The 21913-nt window shown below is 45.8% G+C and overlaps 2 protein-coding genes across 8 annotated transcripts in view; both read right to left on the bottom strand.

The window, feature by feature from the left end:
- Nucleotides 1-451: 451 nt before the first annotated feature.
- On the bottom strand, nt 452-4982 carry LOC118700383 (uncharacterized). 6 transcript variants are annotated; one of them, XR_008508770.1, is made up of 4 exons: nt 2808-4982; nt 2631-2749; nt 2136-2582; nt 452-2085 (listed from the first exon to the last, which is right to left on the bottom strand). XR_008508770.1 is itself a non-coding variant. In XM_054517076.1 (3 exons), the coding sequence occupies exons 1-3, from the start codon at nt 3581-3583 to the stop codon at nt 2543-2545; spliced, it is 906 nt and encodes a 301-aa protein (XP_054373051.1). In that variant the 5' UTR covers nt 3584-4982; the 3' UTR covers nt 2092-2542. The 6 variants fall into 6 exon arrangements, 5 of the variants coding, with proteins under 5 accessions (XP_054373051.1, XP_036260726.1, XP_036260727.1 ...); XM_054517076.1 differs by lacking the exon at nt 452-2085 and having other exon boundaries at nt 2092-2582; nt 2660-2749; XM_036404833.2 differs by lacking the exons at nt 452-2085; nt 2631-2749 and having other exon boundaries at nt 2092-2582; nt 2800-4982.
- Nucleotides 4983-4994: 12 nt separating this feature from the next.
- ARHGEF12 (Rho guanine nucleotide exchange factor 12) overlaps nt 4995-21913 on the bottom strand; it is a 44378-nt gene continuing 27459 nt past the window's right edge. For both annotated transcript variants that reach the window (XM_054517073.1, XM_036404832.2), the window contains 15 exons: nt 21354-21439; nt 20456-20581; nt 19153-19267; nt 17820-17920; nt 17462-17539; nt 16213-16288; nt 15632-15799; nt 15041-15128; nt 14194-14283; nt 13972-14048; nt 13421-13630; nt 10555-11052; nt 7773-8086; nt 5782-5854; nt 4995-5396 (listed from right to left, as the gene is read on the bottom strand). In XM_054517073.1, coding sequence (XP_054373048.1) covers nt 5386-5396; nt 5782-5854; nt 7773-8086; nt 10555-11052; nt 13421-13630; nt 13972-14048; nt 14194-14283; nt 15041-15128; nt 15632-15799; nt 16213-16288; nt 17462-17539; nt 17820-17920; nt 19153-19267; nt 20456-20581; nt 21354-21439 — 2111 coding nt within the window. In that variant the 3' untranslated portion in view covers nt 4995-5385. The remainder of the gene's footprint in view (nt 5397-5781; nt 5855-7772; nt 8087-10554; nt 11053-13420; nt 13631-13971; nt 14049-14193; nt 14284-15040; nt 15129-15631; nt 15800-16212; nt 16289-17461; nt 17540-17819; nt 17921-19152; nt 19268-20455; nt 20582-21353; nt 21440-21913) is intronic.

Genomic DNA, 21913 nt, shown 5'->3' on the forward strand with positions numbered 1-21913 from the left:
AATGATTTGGGCTTGAGAGCAGCACTCCCTGCTCAGGCTGAATTGTCTCAGGGCACCAGCTCAGGCAGTGCAGCTCCTCTGAACCGCTCCAGAATTCCTTAAATTGCTTTTTGTGGCCAGGGCAGGCAGAAATTCCTTTAAAAAGGGCAGAAATTCCCTCTCTGGTCTCACCTGCGGCTGCAGCAGCACCCAGGGGTGTGCAGGGCACCCCAAGGCTCCAATTCCTGCAGGGATGTCCTGAAGGAGCAAGGGGGGATCTCTTTTCCTGCACTGGGTGCTCTGCCAGTTAATTAATTAAGTAATTAATTAATAATTCGTTACCTCTGAGCAGCAAAAATACAATCAAGGTACTTCAATCTCTGGAAAAAATTTTCTTTGCCATCATTTGTCCTTCAAACACTCCAGGCAATTACAGCCAAACCACCCCAAAAAATCCACCAGACAAAGCTGATTTTCCTTTAAGCTTATTTAATGATATTTGAAACGCTTAAATTTTCTATTTCCCAGGTCCTGAAAACAGATTTCTTTTTTTTTTTCTTTTTTTTTCTCTTTTTAAGTGACCAATATTTAATTCCAGAAACATACAACCCGATCAGCTAAGTCATAAAAGAGCTATTTTACAAACATACATCTGGATAATTAGAACAATAAAGTCTTTTTAGACATTCAAACATGATCAGTAAAAATACAGGATTATTAATAAAGATTTTTGTGTATTTTTTTTTTTAAAGAATACTTCCAGATTTTTTTTTTTCTTCTCTTTAAAGTAAATCTCTGTTAAGAGTACATGATTGTATGTTGTACAAAGAAAATAAAAATATTCTAGTATGAAGAGAGCTCCACAAGACTTAATTCAAAATAAATCAGCAGTGTTTTGGCTGCAGTGTCCCTTTTGCAGTACATCTGCTTGTCAGTTGGCACCTTTGGGGAAGGGGAGGGAATCCAGGGATTTCTTTGGGGAACAGGCAGAAAATACTGGATCCAGAAAATACTGAAATCTAACAGCAGGGAGATTTAAATCTGAATATCCAATGTGAAACGCTGGAGTTTTAAATCAGAATATCCAATTTTAAATCAGAATATCCACTTTTAAACAATGGAATTTTAAATCAGAATGTCCAGTTTTAAACAATGAAATTTTAAATCAGAATATCCAATTTGAAACGCTGGAATTTTAAATCAGAATATCCAGTTTTAAGCAGTGGAATTTTAAATCAGAATATCCAATTTGAAACAGTGGAATTTTAATTCAGAATATCCCATTTGAAACACTGGAATTTTAAATCAGAATATCCCATTTTAAATACTGGAATTTTAAATCAGAATATCCAATTTTAAATCAGAATATCCCATTTTAAACACTGGACTTTTAAATCAGAATATCCCATTTTAAGCACTGGACTTTTAAATCAGAATATCCCATTTTAAACACTGGACTTTTAAATCAGAATATCCCATTTTAAATCAGAATATCCCATTTTAAGCACGGGCCAGGCGCTGTCTGGGAGCTCCTGAGGTTTGCACTCCTCTGGCCCCACCTCCCTGCACCAGGGCAATCGGGGATCTCCTGCAGGACAAGGGAATTCCCATTCCAGAAAATTCCACCTTCAGCTTTTGTCCATGAGCTGTGTGGCAGCAGAAGGGAAATGACCCCTCAGAAAATGTTCTTGTATCCCATCCTTGTTCCCAAACCAAGAAATCCTTGTTCTGTTTGGGGAGGAGCAAAAAAAAAAAAAAAAAAAAAATTTTTGGGATGAGGGGTTGGGACAAAAAAACTCCAGAGAAATGTTTGGATAAGGGAATGCCCAACCAATCAGGGGGAGATTAAAATGAAAATTTCACTTTAAAATAAGGGGAAATCTTATGGCTTAAAGGAGGAAATAACAGTGGGAATCCTGAATAGTGCATTTGAGCTCCAGCCTGAGGTCTGGGGTGCTGCAGGTGCGACAGGGAGGGAAAAGGAATTTCCTGGGACAAGGAATTCTCTGGGAAAAGGAATCCCCTGGGAAAAGGAATACCCTGGGAAAAGGAATCCCCTGGGAAAAGGAATCTCCTGGGGAAGGAATTTCCTGGGAAAGGAATTACCTGGAAAAAGGAATTTCCTGGGAAAGGAATTACCTGGAAAAAGGAATTACCTGGGAAAGGAATCTCCTGGGGAAGGAATTCTCTGGGAAAGGAATCTCCTGGAAAAGGAATTCCCTAAGAGAAGGAAATCTCTGGGACAAGGAATTTCCTGGGAAAGGAATCCCCTGGGACAAGGAATTTCCTGGAAAAGGAATTCCCTAGAAAAGGAATCCCCTGGGAAAGGAATTTCCTGGGAGAAGAATTCCCTGGGAAAAGGAATTTTGTGGGAAAAGGAATCCCCTGGGAAAAGGAATCCCCTGGGGAAGGAATTCTCTGGGAAAAGGAATCACCTGGAAAAAGGAATTTCCTGGGAAAAGGCATTCCCTGTCCTTCCAGGGAAGGGATCCCTGCCCCACCGCCCTCCCTGTGTGTGAGGATGAGCCAGAGCTGGAGCCCAGGGCCCACAGTGGGGTTGGGGTCACCCCAGAGCTGGGGGCACCAGCTGGGCCCATCCTGGCCTTGAGGGCCCCTCCTGGCCCTGCCCTGCCCTGGGGGCCCCTCCTGGCCCTGCCCTGCCCTGAGGGCTCCTCCTGGCCCTGCCATGCCCTGGGGGCTCCTCCTGGCCCTGCCCTGAGGGCCCCTCCTGGCCCTGCCCTGCCCTGAGGGCCCCTCCTGGCCCTGCCATGCCCTGGGGGCCCATCCTGGCCCTGCCATGCCCTGGGGGCCCATCCTGGCCCTGCCAGGCCCTGGGGGCTCCTCTGCCACCCCAGGCTGGCACTGGGGGGATTCTCCTCCATCCACCCTGCGAGTGACAGGGACACTGGGTGAGGGGCGGAATTTGGGGGAAATGCCACTCCAGCAGGCAAAAACGTGAATTTACAAACTCACTGCCAGCTCTCCACCGCTGCCACAAGCACCAGAGGTGACACCAGGGACCACCACAGACTTCTGTAACCTGGAGAGACCCAGCCAGGGTTTTGTGTTCAACCACGAGCAAAGAGCAGGAGCCACCCAGGCCTCCCCAAACCCCACCTCTGCTGCCCTTCCAGAACATTCTTCCCAAGCCACACTGAGCTCCCTCTGCTCTGGAGCTCCACGGAAGCCTCTGGGCACCCTGGAGATCACTGAGGTCACCACAACTGCTCCTGGATTTGGAGTGTGAGGGGGGAATGGCTCCAACCCCAGGTCTGGGCTGTTTTCCAGTTCTCCTCCAGGCAGCATTCCAGGCTGGGGGGCTCTCAGAGGGAATTTGGGTGTTTAAAACCTGGGGAATTGAGGGGCTGAGGCAAGGAGGGGAGTGCTGGGTTAATACTGACAGTAATCCCACACTACAGGATTTGGTGCATCCCAAAAAAACCCCAGGGAGCTCCTGGCAGCCTGCAGGAGGCTTTGGCTGCTGTTGGCAGTGGTGATGCTCCTCAAACAACAGGAATTCCTCCCTTCCCTCTCTCCAAGGGCTCCTGGCTCCAACTCCAGCACCAAAATCCCCTCTGCTCCCTCTCCTGCCACCTGAATTCATCTCCCACAGGATTCTGGGGGAAGAACAAGAACAGTGACACTGGGGAGAGTTTGAAGCACCCTGTGCCAAGCAGGACAGTAAAAATCCCCTCTGCTCCCTCTCCTGCCACCTGAATTCAGCTCCCACAGGATTCTGGGGGAAGAACAAGAGCTGGGATTCCTCTGACAGGGGACAGAGGTGATTTCTGGCCAGCAGCTAAAGAGAAAATGTTTGTTTTAGAGGAGCAGGAGGATCCTGGTGCTGAGCAAAGCTCTGAGTGTCCATGGGATGTGCAGGATGCTCAGTTTGGCTCCCTTAAAGAGCTGAAAACCTGAAAGGAGAGTGTGTTCCTCACACACATGGCAGGAGCAGCCAGCCCAGTGACACTGGGGACAGCCTGAACCACCCTGTGCCAAGCAGGACAGTAAAAATTCATTTTCACCCTCATTTGATAGAGAAAAGCAGAAAAACAAGGAGGTATCTCAAGGGGCAGGGCATGGATCCAGAACTCCTTGCTGTCGGACCCCTCTTGTGTGAAATCCAGCCCAGGGGGATGGAAAATAAATGGAATTGGGCTCAGGCTGTGCCCAGGGTCACCCCAATTCCCATTCTGGCAGGAATCCCCACCAGGACAGGCCTGAGGAGGTGCCCAGAGCTGCTCCAGCCTCCTCAGGTCACCAATCTCCCTCTCATTGGCACGAATTATTTCCAAAGAAAAAAAAAAAAAAAAAGCAAAATTCCACAAAAACCAACCCCCAAAAAAACAACCCCAAAGCCCACCCCGAGCCCTCAGCAAGACATACTCCAGGTACTAAAACTTACTGGCCCTAAAATCAGCAGTACCTGTGGCTAACTCCATGGCAGCCCTTTTTCATTCAGTAGTGATTCAGGGGCACAGCTGCCCCACATCTTTGAAACACTTCTGGGTTTGCGTTTTTTATCTTTTTTTATCTTTTTTTTTTTTTTTTGTGAATCCAGAGAAGAGTTACAAAAGTGCTGCAGGTCCAAGTATTTTTTTTTTATCACTTTACAAAGGAGACAATGATCAAAGCCAACAAAGTCAAGAAAAAAAAAAAAAACCCAAATTAAACCTCTTTCTCCTCTCCCAGCAAAGGAATGGGAAAGGGGAAAAGGAAAATTTGCCCATCTCAAGTGCCTGGCTGTTTAGTGCATGGAAAATTCCTGTTCCACACGTGGTGACACGAGCAATCCCCATGCAGCTGGTTGGATACAGACAAAATCCAGCCACAAATTCCATCCTAACACCTTCATGAGTAGCTCTTGGTAGTGTGAGCGCCAGCAGGGAGTGCAGAGTCCAGTCCAGTGAGGAATCACCTGCACACAGATCCCCCCTGTCCCCTCACCAGGGGGCCAGAACTGTCACTACCCAAAAAATAGAACCAAAGAAAAAAAAAAAAAAAAAAAAGGCAGATTAAAAAATTAAAATGTGCTTTTGATACACGGAATGAAGTCAAATAAATACATTGATTTTTTTTTTCTTTTAAATGTCTAAATACATTTTTTTTTATATCCTACACCCAAAGCTCTGTACATTTGGTTTGGTTGTTTTTTTTTTTTTTTTCCTGTTCTGAAAAAAAAAAAAAATTGAATTTCTGGTAGCAAGGAGAGGAGCAGAATAGAATAGACTCCCTCACTGACAAGATAGTGCAGATGCCCCACAGGAAAAGCACCCCATGCCCACTTTGCTAGAGAATGGTTCTGTTTGGATGCTCCAAACCCTCATCCCAGAGTCCACAGGGGAGACAGCGGGTGCTGTGTCCTGATTCTCTTCCTCCAATCTTCAGCCACTCCTGGAAACACGACTAGCTTTTGTCTGAAAAGGGGAAAAAAAGGGAAAATAAAGGTGGTGAGAGAGAGAGGGATGCACTGAGAGAGGAGTGAGTGGCATTTCTGAGCACTCGCACAGGCAGAGCTGCTCACTGAGAGCCTCACCCCCAGCCCTTGCTCTGGTGTCACTGCCTCATCAGCTGAAGCTGGAATTGGAAAATTCACCCCCAAAATGCAAATGGACCAAACTTATAAAAGTGTGAAACCCATGACCAATTCTCCATTTTGGGTGGGTTTTGTCTGCCCTAAAGGTACCAGAAGGCCCTTCAATAAACAGAACTGCTTTTTATTATTGTAACTCTGCCTGGCCTCTGTTTTCAGGCGGCCCAAACAGTGGATTTCGTGCTCTGGGTGTGATCTTGGGGTCCTACCTGAGTGCTCTCCTGTGGAGGCTGAGCCAGCCAGCCCCTGGCGCCGCAGAACGCTGTAATCCTCCTCCACCTCCTGCAAAACAGCAACAACAGCCCCAAAACTCAGCTGGATCCTCCTTTACCAGGCAAACAAAGAGGGCTTCAAACAGGAAAGGAGAAGTTTCACTACTGCAAACAGCCAGGTTGGAGTGAGCCCCCTCAACTCCTTTATCAGCAGCTTCATTTGCATGCAATATTCTGATTTCAGTGAAATTCAAGGCTGGCTACTGAGTGTTTCACAAAATAGACTTTCTGTAGCTATTCTATAAAGAGAATCCCTGTCTCTATATGCAAAAATAATTTGGAATATATTTGGAAAATAATTTGGAATATATAGAGCCTGAAAGCCTCAATATTTGTCTGATATATCCTTGGTGCAACTCAGAATCTTCGTCTGACACACGAGCAGCAGCACATGAGAGATTTCACAGAATCACCAAGGCTGGAAAAGACCTTTGAGATCTCTGAGTCCAACCTATGCCCTAAGACCACCTTGTCACCAAGTGCCACATCCAGGGTGTCCCTGAACACCTCCAGGAATGGGGACTCCAGCCCCTCCCACCTCTCTGTGCAGAAATTCTCCCTAATCTTTATGGCCAGGAATCCACATTCCTTAAAGCTGTCCATTTCTTTATGCCAGGAATCCACATTCCTCAAAGCTGTCCATTTCTTTATGCCAGGAATCCACATTCCTCAAAGCTGTCCATTTCTTCATGCCAGGAATCCACATTCCTCAGGCAGTGTCCTGTTGGAAACTCCACTTCTGCAGGCTTCCTATCCCTCAGAAATTTCTCCAGATCAAAATCAAAGCAGCAAAGAGCCCTCCAGCTCCAGCAGAACTATTGGCCTGTTGTGATCCACAACTCAATGCACACACAACAGCAAAAAAAAAGCAAAAGATTCTGCTCTAAAGCCTTCTGTGGCATTCACATTCTCTAGAAAAATCCCCTTGCCCAGGGCTTTTCTCCTGGGAAGCTGAGAGACCTCAGAGAAAAGGGAAACAATTCTGATCTCATTGGCTTCTCCTGTGTTGTGCTCGTGTGGAATGTGTTTGGAGATTGTTTCATTGGTTTCATGTGAATTGTTTTGACTTTTTGGCCAATTGAGGCCAAGCTGTGTCAGGACTCTGGAAAGAGCCATGAGCTTTCATTATTATCTTTTTAACTTTTAGTAAGTATCCTTTCTGTACTCTTTAATACAGTATAATATTCTTTAATATAATATAGTATCAAAAAGTAATAAATTGACCTTCTGAGAACATGGAGTCAAATTCATCACTCCTCCCTGCCACAGGGAGCCCTGCAAATACAACAATCTTCCAGGAGTCAAGCCAGAGATGAAGAGAAACGTGCCTGTGTCCTTGCCTAGCAAAATCGTTTTAAAGCTTTTTCTCTAACCCAAAACTGAACGGGTATGGAAATGATGAAACGCTCAGGTGACCAAACCTTCTATGTGCAATGCTAATACTAATAATTTAAAATAACAATAAAAATAACAAAAGCAATGCACCTTTTAATAATAAATAATAATAATAATAATAATAATAATAATAATAATAATAATAATAATAATAATAATAATAATAATAATAATAATAGTATCGAAATAACAAAAAGCAACGCACCTTTAAATAATAACACAATAAAAACCAAAAAGCAATGCACCTTTAGCTAAAAATAATACAATAAAAACCAAAAAGCAACGCACCTTTAGCTAAAAATAATAATAATAATAATATAATAAAAATAACAAAAAGCAATGCACCTGTAGCTAAAAATAATAATAATAATACAATAAAAATAACAAAAAGCAACTTACCTTTAGATGATGATGACGATGATGATGATGATAATAATAATAATAATAATAATAATAATAATAATAATAATAATAATAATAATAATAATAATAATAATAAAAAATAACAACAAAAAGACCAAAAAGCAACGCACCTTTAGCTTCTCCAGGGCATCCTGGATGTTGTGGATGTACTGCATGAGCTGCACTCGGGTCTCCAGGGGGAGCTGGGGGCTGCCCAGGAAGGGACAGGGCTCCTCCAGGCCTGCCCAGCGCAGCTCCTCGGGGAAGGGCGAGCTGTCCCTGTCACTCTGGGTGTCCCTGGGGGACAGGGGCTGCTGCTGCTGCTGCTGGGGACAGGCCAGGGGGGGCTGCCTGTGCGAGGTGCACTGCAGGACCAGGGCCGACACCTCCTCGTCCGTGGAGCTCTCCTGCACTGTCCCGTATCCATCGAGGATCAAATAATTTCCTGTGGGGACAATGGGGGTCAGGGCTTCAGGGCTCATGGGGTTTGAGGAGATCTTTAGAGGCAGAAATGAGGATGTCCCACAGCCCATCTCCTGAGAAAAACAGTCCCACAGCCCATCTCCTAAAAACAGAAGTTCCACAGCCCATCTCATGAGGAAAATCAAATCATTTCCTGCAGAGACAATGGGTTTCAATTCAACCGTCCCCAAAAAGCTTCAGGGCTCACGGGGGTTTGAGCAGATTTTAAGAGACCAAAGTGAGGATGTCCCACAGCCCATCTCCTGAGAAAAATCAAATAATTTCAAATAATAAATGGTGTTTGACTCAACTACCCCTAAGAAGCTTCAGGGCTCAGGAAGGGGTTGAGGAGATTTTAAGAGACAAAAGTGAGGATGTCCCACAGCCCATCTGTCTCCTGAGAAAAATCAAATCATTTCCTGCAGAGACAATGGCTTTTAATTCAACTGCCCCCAAGAAGCTTCAGGGCTCAGGAGGGGTTTGAGCAGATTTTTAGTGGGGATTTTTAGTGTCCCACAGCCCATCTCCTGAGAAAAGAAGTCCCACAGCTCATCTTCTAAAACAAGAAGTCCCACAGCCCATCTATCTTCTGAGAAAAATCAAATGATTTCCAGCAGAGACAAAGGGGTTTGATTCAACCGTCCCGAAGAAACTTCAGGGCTCAGGGGGGTTTGAGCAGATTTTAACAGACAGAAGTGGGGATGTCCCACAGCCCATCTATCTCATGAGAAAAGAGAAAAGAAGTCCCAGAGCCCATCTATCTCCTGAGAAAAACCATTTGTGAACACTCCAAAGATCAGTGGTGCTCTCAGACTCAGCTGGCTCTGAACAGGTTCAGAGATCAGGGATGGTTTTCACACTGTGCATTAAAAAATATCCGTAATTAAATGGCCAGCACCTGGACTCAGTGATCCTTCTGGCTCCTCTCCAGCTCAGGATATTCTGTGAGCTCATCACCTCCCTTCCTGCTTGCCCAAAATCTCTGTTTTTGAGATAATATCTGAAAATCCTGCTCTTGCACCCATGGCACCTGTCAAACCCAGCTGCTGGATTCCCAGACTCCACTCGCAGCCCTGGCACTGGGGATGCTTTTAGATGGGTGAGGTTCAAAGCAGAGCTTGCTGATAAGCTAAAAGATAAAGTAATTACAGACAGAAAATGCTTTCACAACCTGCACCCAGAAACAGCAGTCCATTTAATGAATTTTTCCATAATAGCACAGGCAAAGCAAACACAGGGGACTCAGAATTGACTAAAAACAGATCCATCTCATTTTGATGTCCCCATACAGTTAAAAAAGCAAACAGTGGAAGAGGTGACAAATAAATTAGATGCTTCAAGTTGTTGGCTCGGTTTTAATAATTTAAAATGTCTCAGGGAGAAAAAATTATTTGCACTATGTATTTGGAAAGCAGCATTGGGGCAGTCATAAATTAGCTTATCCACGTGGATATAATCCAATTTTTAAATAAGAGCATATTTATGGATAAGAGACTTCTGTGGGGCTGTTAGTGTTGAATCCACCTGATAGAAGCAGCTGCTTCTCCTAGAAAATGCACATGAGATAAACCTCAGCTTCTGTGCTAAGTTTGGTGTGCTCAGGATTTGTAAATAATTTGTAGCTGTCAATAATTTGAAGCTGTCAAATAGTGCATGAGCAGCAAAACCAATAAAAATAATAAAATAATAAACTTTTCAGAGGTTCAGAGTGTGGTAAGGTTACGGGAGACTAAAACTAAAGTGTAAAATTAAAGTTGTGAGTTTCTTTCCTGAAGCTTGATCAGGAAAAGGGCTTTAAAAAGGGCTTTAAAAAGGGCTTTGACTGCAGGGAAAACCTTTAGGGAGCAGAGAGATGAAGTGGTCCAGGCCAGCCACAACTGAGGGCTTGGCAATTCCAGTCGTCACCAGGTGCGTCCTGTGTCCCCCAGCCCTTCAGCTTCTCCTGCAGCGCATAAAGAATGAACCAGCTCCACGTTCCTTTCCTGAAGCTTGATCAGGAAAAGAGCTTTAAAAGGGGCTTTGCCTCCAGGGAAAACCTTTTCTCTACAAGTCCTTTCAAGCAGTGGAGAGATGAAGTGGTCCAGGCCAGCCACAACTGAGGGCTTGGCAATTCCAGTTGTCACCGGGTGTGTCCTGTGTCCCCAGCCCTTCAGCTTCTCCTCAAGAACATGAAGAATGAAGCAGCTCCATGTTTGCACAGGGCTAGAATGACTTGGTGAGAGCTGGGGGACTGTCCTACCCCAACCAAACAAACAGCGAAGTGTTAAACAGAGCTGGCCAGGCCATCAGCCCCTGCAGGAGTGCAGGAAGAATGAACCTGCTCCTGTTTGCACAGAGCCAAAATGACTTGGTGAGAGCTGGGAGCTGACTGTCCTACCCCAGACAAGCAAAAGGTGAAGTTAAAGGGACCTGGCCAGGCCATCACCCCCTGCAGGAATGCCCCAGGCTCACCTGAGATCCGAATTTGCACCTCCTCCTCCTCCTCTTCCTCCTCCTCCTCCTCCTCATCCTTCCTGTCCAGCAGCTCGCCGCTCTCGCCGGGGTTCTCGTCGCTGTGAGCTTCCCGAGCATCAAAGAAATGCTCCCCGCTCTCCTCAGCCCCCAGCCCCTCCAGCTCCGAGCTGGAGCCCTCCAGGTTCGTGCTGTCCATGGGCAAAGTGCCCCTGGCAGGGGGCTCAGGGCCCAGCAGCTGCAGGGCATCCCCCGAGGCCGGGCACCGCGCTGCAGTCCGGGCGCCGTGCCTCTCCTCCCCAGTTCTGCCAAGGGCTCTGTCCTCTGCAGCCTGCTGGAATTTGCTCTCAGAATCTGGGATTTGCTGCAGTTCAGTGCCACCCTCGGTCTGGGCTTCCTGGGACACGTTCCTGAACCTGGGCAGGCGCTGTCTGTCCTCCAGGGTCCCCTTCTCAGCCAGGCCCAGCTGCTGCACCAGGAGCTGCTTCAGCAGCCCCACTGCAAGGACAGGCAAGGGTCAGATGAGAGGGACAGGATTTGGGCTCAAAGTGACAAAATGACTCGAATTTTGACCCTGAAAAGGAGCTCAGAGCTGTGGTTATAGCAGGGGATTCCCACCTCAAGGAAAATGGGAATATTCCGCTCAGGTTTGAAATGACAGCAAAAAAAAAAAGGGGAAAGAAATCTAAGAAGGGGGGTTTGAGCAGATTTTTACAGACAGAAGTGGGGATGTCCCACAGCACATCTCCTGAGAAAAGAAGTCCCACAGCCCATCTATCTCCTGAGAAAAATCGAATTATTTCCTGCAGAGACAATGGAGTTGGATTCAACCGTCCCCAAAAAGCTTCAGGGCTCAGGGGGGTTTGAGCAGATTTTTAGTGGGGATGTCCCGCAGCCCATCTATCTCCTGAGAAAAGAGAAAAGAAGTCCCAGAGCCCATCTATCTCCTGAGAAAAACCATTTGTGAACACTCCAAAGATCAGTGGTGCTGTCAGACTCAGCTGGCTCTGAACAGGTTCAGAGATCAGGGATGGTTTTTACACTGTGCATTAAAAAATATCCATAATTAAATGGCCAGCACCTGGACTCAGTGATCCTTCTGGCTCCTCTCCAGCTCAGGATATTCTGTGAGCTCATCACCTCCCTTCCTGCTTGCCCAAAATCTCTGTTTCTATCATAATATCTGGAAATCCTGCTCTTGCACTAATGGCACCTGACAAATGCAGGCAAGGCTCACAGAGCACAGAGGGGATTAAAGCAGACACAAAGGTCACCCTCTGACAGAGGTGTGACTCCTGCTCTCGGTTGGAAAAACAGGGATAAAAATAAATGTATTAAAGGCTCCAGCCTCACTCCCCTGTTTTACCTTACAATATGTCAGGACAAGTTGCATCTCCTTGGAGAAAACCAAAGAAATTGTCTCCAGAAATGATCCTGAGTGCTTGGGTTTCACCCTGCACAGGAGCTCAGAGCTGTGGTTAGAGCAGGGGATTCCCACCTCAAGGAAATTGGGAATATTCCACTCAGGTTTGAAATGACAGCGGAAAAAAAAAAAAAAAAAAAAAAAAAAAAAAGAGAAAAATCTAAGAAACATTTTTCCCTAAAATTCAATGCAAATTTATGCCTGGTTGAACTTCAACCCACATTCCTTTAGCTCCCAAATTATCCCAAGCAAACACTTCATAATAGGGACATATTGTTCCAAACAAAAACGTGCTGCTGTCAAGAGCCCCAGATTGTTCCTCCTCACCACAAAATGCTCCTGCAACACCCAAAAAAAGCTGTGATGTCACACAGCAGAACTGTCACTCAGCTCAGGCTCTTGTCACAATGTTGGAGAGCTGCTCTTTTAACTCTCAGCACTCAGGAGATGCTGTAGGGTCACTGAAATTGTCCTTACACACCCCCAAACTAAGATTATTTTAGCTGTGGTCTCTTAAAACAAGTACCAAGGATATCTGTCCAATATTCAGAACTAGAAAAGAACTTTAAATCCTCTAAGAAAGAGAATAAATGGAATTAAAAGCTCCGAGATCACTCTGAGACTGCAGAGAACTGTCATTGCTTGGACAGAGAGATGGAAAAGGCAACTGGGGCCAAGGATGTGAGAGTTCTGCACTTTGGTAAAAGCAAATATTGCACAGACTCTTCCCTCCAAGTACAACTCAGGGACTTTGTGTCCCTTCCAGGGTTGCCAAGGAGAGATCTGTGGATTAATGAATTCATGGAAATTTTGGGGAGTTATATTTAGGAGTTGCACTGCCAGAGCTGATCCAGCAGGTTGCAGAGCCCTGCATTCCTCCTCTGAAAGGAGAGCAGGAGAAATGATTGAAAACCTTAAAAACACAATCTCAAACAATGATTTGTCCATCAGAAAAACTTCTCAACACACGCAAGTGTTGATCCAATTAGACCCAACCACCTCCCAGGTACTCAGGAAACCTGGGCCTGGGCTTTGGATATAAGTGAGCTTAACAATTTACAGAATTTTACAGGAAAAAAAAAAGGGAAAATTGTATTCTGCAACACAAGCAACCTCTCCAGTTCTGCTCCAGTGTTATACAGGAGTAAGGCCAGGGCTGAGTGCCTTGCCTTCAAAAACTGCTGACCAGCAATGGCACTGTGCACTAAGCTCTGCAATAGAATTTTGCCATCAAAGCACTCCATGGATGGTAGAAATTCATGATCAGCCTCATTTGGTACAGAAAACCCCAGAAAAACAAGGAGGTGCCTGAAGCCCAGGGAAGGGGCAGTGCATGGATTCACAGCTCCGGCTGCCCCATCCCTTTTGTGCGAAATCCAGCCCAGGGGGATGGAAAAGGGATGGAAATCCCAGGTGCAGAGCCCAGCCCAGGGGGGTACTCACAGTTCCTCAGGGCATCCCGCGCCCACTGCCCCTCTGGCACCGAGGCTGAGCTGCAGCCAGAGGAGTCCTTCAGGGCCAGCTCCGCCTGCTGCACCTTCTCAAACTGCCCCTCTGCCCCCAGCAGCCCCTCCACCTTGGCCTTCTCAGACATGATGGGCGAGGAGGACTGAGGGTTCAGGATCAAGGGAGACTCCAGGCCCAAATCTTTATCTGGAGGACAAAAAAAACCCCAAAAATTCAGGTGAAACAATGATGATAAAAGTGCAGAAAATTCCGCTCTGGAAACACTAAGATCCTTCACCTACAAGGCTAGTTCTTTCCAGGGATAAAGAAACCACTCTCCAACAGTTTATAAATCAGATGGGAATAGTAAAAGGTTCATTTCCAAGAGGTTCAGCATCACTTCTCTGAATGACTTGTAAAGAAATCATCCCTTTCCAGAACAATCTCAAAGCTGCCCCGGGATCCCCAATCCCCCAGGACTATGGCTGGGCACGCCTGCACTCCCTGGAGCAAATCCCCTGCTCCCCTTCCCTGAATCCCTGCCTCACCTGGACTCTGCAGGCTGCTGGCAGGAATGTCATGCTGCTCCTTGAGCTTCTGCTGCTCCTCTTCCTCACGCTCCTCTCTGCAGGGAGGGAAGAACAAACACATCCCTTCAGTCAGCTTCATCTGCAGCAGAATCCATGCTTTGGAGGGTGATTTTTAAGCAGGAAAAAGGGGTGCTGGAGGAAGAAAAATCAGCTTTTCCTCCTCCTGCAGCTTTGACTTACTCGCCAGGGCCTGACTGAGGCAGTGGGATCACTCTTCTGCTGCTCCCCATCTTCACAGTTCCTGCCATCTGAGCTATAAGGTCCTGCCAGCTGCAGCAGAAACAGCAAATAAAACCATGCAGCAAGTGAGACAGAATGAGCATTTCTCTATTTAATCCTCTTAAACCCAGTTGATATTATTACTGCTTTTTTTACCAAAAAGAAATGTCTTTTTTTTTTAAGTTCTGTTACATCCAGTCCCCTCAGGAACAGCCTGAGATCACCACAGCAGAAAGCTCAGCTCACCTGGATGCTCTTCAGCAGATGGAAATGATAGACAGGACCTTATCACTTGTCAGATCAACCAGTTAATTGATATATAAATACATGAAAAAGCCTTATTTCACACATCACTGAAGGGAAGAGATGCAACAACAGGCATGTATCCCATAATCACATCTATCCCTGGGTGTTCTTTAGGAGAAAAGAGTTTCTCCCAATGAAGCTTTCAGCCATGGAATATCCAATTCCTGCACTGGGGTGTTTATGATGCCAGAATGTAAATCTGCAAAGATCTCTGGTGCTGCATGAAGATGCAGGATTATTTCTGTGTCCGATCTGGCAGTCAGGCCCAAAAAACCAGAATTTTAAGGGTAAATAAAAACATTTTGGAGGTCAGGAGGGAGTCTGGATTGAGCCAGCTGGGAGGGATTATCCACAGACACTTACAGACACCACAAGACCTACAACTTACAGAGACCACAAGATTTCCAGCTGAATTTGGAGAAGGAACTCAGGGAATTCATGGGGCAAAAGGTCTCTCAGGTCCAACAAAGCCAGCAGCAGCTGGAATTTGCCCAGGACTTACACATTCTTCTCTGAGACAGTCTGTGCCACCAGCTCGTAGATGTGAGCCCCCGTCGCCGACATGGAGATGACGAAGAAAGCTTTGTTATCTGCACAGCACAGGGAAGGGAAGGGAAGAACTGAAACCTCTCAAGAAGTTCACAAATTCACTTCTCACTTCCCAAAAATTCCTACATAACCCCGGCCCGAAGCAAGGAAAAAGTTCTTGAGATAACTTTCCAACACTAATAGAGAAACACTGACCTTGTCCTATCAAAGAAATGTGCCCTCAAAGGGAAAAAACCCATTTTGAAAAAGCTCCATTTCTCCTCTTTTCCCTTCTTCCCTTCTAATAATTTCCAAAGTGCTTTTCCTCTAACACAATCAGAGTACTTTCATTTAGAAGTCTATTTAAAACTCAAGCAAATGCCTATTACTGATGCAAAGAAGTTAAACAGCTCATCCATACTAAGCACGATGTTGGACAACCAAGAATTAAGCCTACGCAGTTTTCCATGTTCTGCTCTGCAAATCTACACAAAATCATCTTCCTCAACTGAGCTAATCTTTATTTTTGGCTTCTCTTTTTGCTTTCTCAGTGGGCTGCACTGACCTGTGGCCACCTGGCGAACCAGCACGGTGTTGAGTTTGATGATGGGGCTGAAGGTGTGCTTGCTGTCAGCTGTGGATGCCAGGATCTTGCTGTGGCACTTCAGCACCAGTTTGTCATCTTGCTTCTGCAGCAGCACCAGGATGTCCTCCAGCAGCAGAGTGTACAGATCTGCCCAGAATGCAAAAAAAAAAAAAAAAAAGAAAAAAAAAAGCCCAGGATGAGTTAAAAGATTGCCATCAGAAAGCAGAGTGCTGCATTTCTGATTACTCATGCAGAGGCAGCAATCAGTGCTGTGCCATTCCAGGCAAAGCTTGCAAATCTTCCTGGTGAAAACTCCAGCAGAAAGCTACAGATGGAACTGGATCAGCTCATGACTGACTGCTGTGTCCCTGCGTGGCCCTAATGATACTCCAGCACTTTTCAGAATTGACAAGAATAATTTAATCAGCTCAGAGAAGCACACAGGCATTATTAGAGGTGGCAGCAAGAAGCATAACTGGGAGCTGCAGCAGAGCTTTTCCCTCCTCTCCTTCCCAGCAAACTCAGGCAGAGCCAGGGGATGGGGGATGGCCCAGACTCACCGATGGTTTTGTCACGATTCACCTTCCAGGTCAAGGGCCCCTCATGGAGCATTTTTCTCTTTGTTAGATCCAGGTTCTGTCACCAGGGGAAAGAAAAAAAAAATGAAATTTCCTTGGAAGCAAGTCATGATAAAACACAGGAATGCCAGAGGGACTCCAGTCTGGAGCTAAGCAGCTAAACCCAGAAACATGGAACAGGGAACCCAAAATCCTGTCAGAGATGCTGTTTATCACTTTCCCTCTGCTTTTTTCCACGTGCCAAGTGCCACAGAGTGGGGAATTCTCCCACCAAGTCGAGCTCCTGGGGCATTAGGATGTCACCTGTTTCCTAGGAGGAGTTTTTCCAACCCCCCCCCCATATTCAGCTCTAGCATTACAACTGATTAATGCTGCAGCACTCCATTTGCAAGTCAAGTGTGCCTACAAATTATTTACAAATCATCCCCATGATCTGACAGGCTTTGTAATGTCAATGGATTCTTCAGGCACTTCAGTGCTTGTGACATTTAGATCTGCAGGCAAGCAGAAGTGACAATTTTCACAATTCATCCCTTCCAAGTCTCAGAGTCTGCAATCAATGACAGCGAGATTTTGTAGCTGCCAAAAGTTCTTCCTTCCCTTGCTGAAGGCTTGCAGGTTTATTTGGGGAAGGATACATGACACAGTTCTATGGAAAAGTTGGGGCTTTTTTATTCACACTGGCTTTAAGGGAGATGGGGAAGAAACCAGCAGATGACCAGCTCCCAGCAAAACTGCAAAGATTTACAGGAGCCATGGAACAGAATATTTTTAATACTGGACTTCAGGTTTTATTTGGCTGTGTGGAACTCATACATTTTTGTACAAGCTCTCCCTTTGAAGCCAATTCCACTGCTACACCTCAGGGCTCTCCAAGGCCTCCCCAGCTCCAACAGCATCACTAAGAGATGCACTCACATGAGATAAATACCCACAATAATCTCATTATCCATCAGATATCCCTTCTGGGATACAGTGCTTGAGCTTGCAGGCTATAAAGGTTTGTTGCACACAGCTGACAAGCTCCATCAGCACCATGATGTGCAGAACTGAGCTGTCAGAGCCACAGAAATCTTCAGGAAGGTGGCAAAGCTCACATTTCTGAGACTAATTGTTTTCATTTTCATACAGAAATATTTATCTCCAAAGACCACTTGATTGTGCACCAGAAGAAGCACAAAGTGAATGCAAACTCCATTCACACAGGGCTGGTTTTAATGCTCCCACTCACCCTGAACTCATCCATCATGGGATCCTCTGACTGCTTCAAGTAGGAGAGGTCGAGTCTCCGCTGATAATCCTCCAGGTGCTGCAGGAAATGCAGGGAAATGTCAGAACTGCCCAGAGTGGAGTGCAGGAAATGCAGGGAAATGTCACTTGGAGCAGCAGAACTGCCCAGAGTGCAGGAAATGTCACTTGGAGCAGCAGAACGGCCCAGAGTGCAGGAAATGCAGGGAAATGTCACTTGGAGCAGCAGAAGTGCCCAGAGTGCAGGAAATGCAGGGAAATGTCACTTGGAGCAGCAGAAGTGCCCAGAGTGCAGCTGCACTGCTGTGCCCAGCCCTGGGGGCTCACTCAGGCCCTCTCACCTGTTTGTTCTCTGACTCTTTGACAGCCTGGTTCACGTGGTTGAGGATCTGGCGACAGTGATCTGCTGCTTTCTTGACCTTCTCCTTCTCCTCAGGCAGCTCTGCAAGAATAACACAAAGTGGGACAGAGGTTTGGCCAGCCAGCCCTGCAGTGCACTCTGCTGACCTCAAGCTGGACAAAAAGGAGTTAAAACTCCAAGAGGAGTCACCAACAAAAGCACTGCAATAATGGTAAAAATGGGATTTGTCAGGAGAGAATTGATTGTGACCTGCACATCATTACACATAATGCAATTGTTACTCTCCCTTTTTTAGGGCCTTGTGACAGCTACTCACAATAATCTGAGAGACCTAAAATCCTTATAAAATGCTTATAAAATCCTTACTAAGAGTACAGGCACAGGTGAACCCATCAATTCTCCCCAGCAGCAGCAGCCACACTGAGAATTCACTTAACAGGAACATCACCCAGTACATCAAAGATAATGGAGTATCACATGCTCTCCTAATTAGGATTACAGGGAACTTGTAGCTGCAGTCTATTTTTATGAGTAATGAAATTACCCTGCAGCAGGTATCAGATAGTAAAGCTGGGAAGGCATTTTGTGCTGTTATTTATCACATTTTTACCTGTTGTGCTAGAAGTATCTTTCAGTGTAACAGATCCTAATTAAACCCCACCCTTTGCAAGAGCAATGGGGACATTCTGTGCTGCTTTAGAGGTTTGAGAGAGTCACTTATTTCACACTGAATTTCCTTTTTATTTTCCTAAGGAGGAACCAACACTGGATTTTTCTTTTTATTATTATTTTTTTACACCTCCTGTGCAGACAGCAGCAGTGAGGTCGCAATGAAAACAGACACACATAAAACTGAAGTGTTATTTAACACATTTACCTAAAAAAACTTGCTGAGATGGGTGTCTGTCACAGACATCTTTTATGAAAAATCCTTTCCTTAGGATTTTTCCTCCTGAGAAGCTGAGAGGCCTCAGGAACAAAATGTAACCAATGGTTATCTGCTGCTGTGGAATGCAACAGGTGCAGCTGGGATTGGTCTCGTGTGGTTGTTTCTAATTAATGACCAATCACAGTCCAGCTGGCTCAGACTCTGAGCCACAAACCTTTGTTATCATTCTTTCTTTTTCTATTCTTAGCCAGCCTTCTGATGAAATCCTTTCTTCTATTCTTTTAGTATAGTTTTAATATAATATATATCATAAAATAATAAATCAGCCTTCTGAAACATGGAGTCAGATCCTCGTCTCTTCCCTCATCCTCAGACCCCTCTGAACACGGTCACAGGTGCCCAAATCCCAGTGGCAAGGCTTTACCTGTGTATTTAGCAATGTTATCCAGCAGAAGGGGGTATTTAGTCAACCTCTGCATCTCTGTGGGGATGATATCCTTCAGCTGCAGCCGCCGGCACAGGGGATTGCTCTCAGCATCCTAAATTTCAACAGCACAATATCTGCATTTGTCATTTTTATTAAGGCCATAATTACCTGAATGCACAACATCTATTCATCACTTAAACATCTATTACTTCACTTTCCAGTAATTAAATACAAGACAAGAGATGCCAAGATCTATCACTCAGACAACACATCCCCTCTCCATCTGCAATTACCCAGAGGAGAAGCTCATCACAGCAGCAGTGCCTTCCTCCCCTCATTACTCCCCATGGGCATGGGCCCATCCCCAATCCATCTCAGTCAGCAGCTCCCAGGGAACACATCACTTTGGGCTTTCACAGCGCAGCAAAACTCAGGATATTTGTCAAGATAATCTCCCCTGTACTCCCAGAGCTCCTCCCAGCCTGTGCTGATGGAGATCAAGTTCTACAAATGCCACACGGACCCACAGCCCACCCTGGCAGGCAGAGCAGCTGTGCAGCATCTGCCTCCTGCTCCTGGCACCCTGAGCGCTCTGCCCAATGGGATTTGGGGTCCTTGGGCACCAGGCACCTCGAGGGAGATGGCATCTCCTGCCTGGGACACGGAGCTGCCCTGCATTCCATCTGTGCTCCCAGAACTGAGGGCTCCTCCCTCCAGAAACCACCAGGAGAGGTAAATACAGTGCTGGACGTGGCGCCCAGCCGAAGGCAGCCCTAGCCATGATGTCACTAATGATGGTCATTAATTATCAGAACTTTATCTAGGAAGATTCATTGGGCTGTGCTGAGGTTACTCCAAGCCTGGTGGAGAACAAGCCTGGTGGAGAAACTGAGAGCTTAGGGGGGAAAAACTCAATTTGTTGAAAAACTCAAGGCCTGGAGGAGAAAACTCAAAGCCTGGTGGAGAAAAACTCAAAGCCTGGTGGAGAAAAACTCCAAAGCCTGGTGGAGAAAAACTCCAAAGCCTGGTGGAGAAAAACTCCAAAGCCTGGTGGAGAAAAACTCCAAAGCCTGGTGGAGAAAAACTCCAAAGCCTGGTGGAGAAAAACTCAAAGCCTGGTGGAGAAAACTCCAAAGCCCGGTGGAGAAAACTCAAAAGCCTGGTGAAAAACTCAAAAGCCTGGAGGAGACAACTCAAAAGCCCAGTGGAGAAAACTCAAAAGCCTGGAGGAGACAACTCAAATCCTGGTGGAGAAAACTCAAATCCTGGTGGAAAACTCTGAGCTCTGTGGCAAACCCACCTGCACGAAGGTCTGGAAGCGCGAGTCCTTCTTCTGGCGGGACTTGATGACCTCCAGAGCAAAGGGCTGGTTGCTGCAGAAGGTGGCAGTGGCAAGTTTCAGCTTCTCCTCTGCTGCTCCACTAAACTGTGCCAGAAAGCCAAAAAAGCCAAGTTTAGATAGGCTGGAGCTCAGCGCGGGGCATCCTCAGCAGGCAGAGCCACATGGGACTGGGATCACCAGGGAACAAAGGAATTACTGATAAAAATGAGGAGGCATTTCTGCTCTGGTTTAAGGCTTTGTCTTTCCAGAGGAGACCTTTACATCCCAAACTCTTCAGTTCTCCTGAATCCAGCCCTCCCACATCACAGAATCCCAGACTGGTTTGAGTTCAAAGGGACTTTAAAGGTCATCCCCATCATGGGCCATGACAGCCTTGAACACTTCCAGGATTGGGGCAGCCAAATCTCTCCATAAAGATCTCAAAAGTGAAGCCTGCAGCAGCACTATAAACTCCAAATTTATACATTCTAAGATTAGAAATCACTATTTCTAACCATCTTCTAACTGCACCGCAGGCAACACCAGGCTCACACTTCAGTGTTACTGAAATAAATCGTGCCACTACATTTTTCAAAATCCCACTCTCACCTTTATGTACCCAAAGTACCTTTCTATTCTACCCACACATCTTAAGGATATTATTCTTGTGCCTTAAATGACTCCTATTCCAGTCAGATGAAAATCCTCCGAGTTGCTCCTGCTTTCCTTCCCCCCTCATCCTCCAGCTCTGTTTTGGCTCCAGGACTCGCAGCCCTTCAGTTCCCATTGCTGGGAATTACCTCCTCCAACCTCTGGCTCTATTGGTCATTCCATGACACATTATTTTCAAACAGAAGAAATATTAAAAGAATTTTACCCAGGAGAGCAAATCTTCCCCAATTTGGCCAATGACTGAAGTCTCGTTCCTTTTCCGGACAGATTTCATCTGATCGTTCAGTGCAACTTAAGAAGAAGGAAAAAAAGGTAAATTTTATTAATAGTGGTCAAAATGCTGGCTTAATTTTCAGCATTTAACATAAAAGCTATTCTAGGAGAAGATCAGATTTGAAATAATTTTAATTAGCTAATAAACAACATCCTGCAACTTAATCAATTTAAGATATCTAATGAAATGTGATGTAACTCCTTTGCACTTGTGTCTCACCTGGCTTCAAAGGACCCCTAAGAACCATTCCAAACTCATCTTTTCTGAGGCTCAATGTAATTTTTCTATCAACAGGAATAATGCAGAAGCCAGAAAACCACACAACTGATGATTCAGTGGCTGAAATTCCTGTTGTGAGCAGTCCTGTCCCTAAACAACGAGGAAGGGCCACCCTTCAGAAACAAACAGACATCAATCTTCATAAATCTGTTTTCTGCTCTCCTCAGGAGCAGTTGTACCACCTCAAACCCTGGCCCAGAGAGCTCATTGCT

Source organism: Molothrus ater, chromosome 22 (genome assembly GCF_012460135.2).
Source record: "Molothrus ater isolate BHLD 08-10-18 breed brown headed cowbird chromosome 22, BPBGC_Mater_1.1, whole genome shotgun sequence".
NCBI classification, from domain to species: Eukaryota; Metazoa; Chordata; class Aves; order Passeriformes; family Icteridae; genus Molothrus; species Molothrus ater.

What these genes read in the sequence shown, in the direction of transcription:
- LOC118700383 (XM_054517074.1), bottom strand. Translation starts at nt 3,583, where the DNA reads ATGAATTCAGGTGGCAGGAGAGGGAGCAGAGGGGATTTTGGTGCTGGA. An exon ending in AGCCCCCAGGGCATGGCAGG is followed by an intron (nt 2,583 to 2,659) that starts GCCAGGAGGAGC and finishes GGGGCCCTCAAG; the next exon opens with GCCAGGATGGGCCCAGCTGG.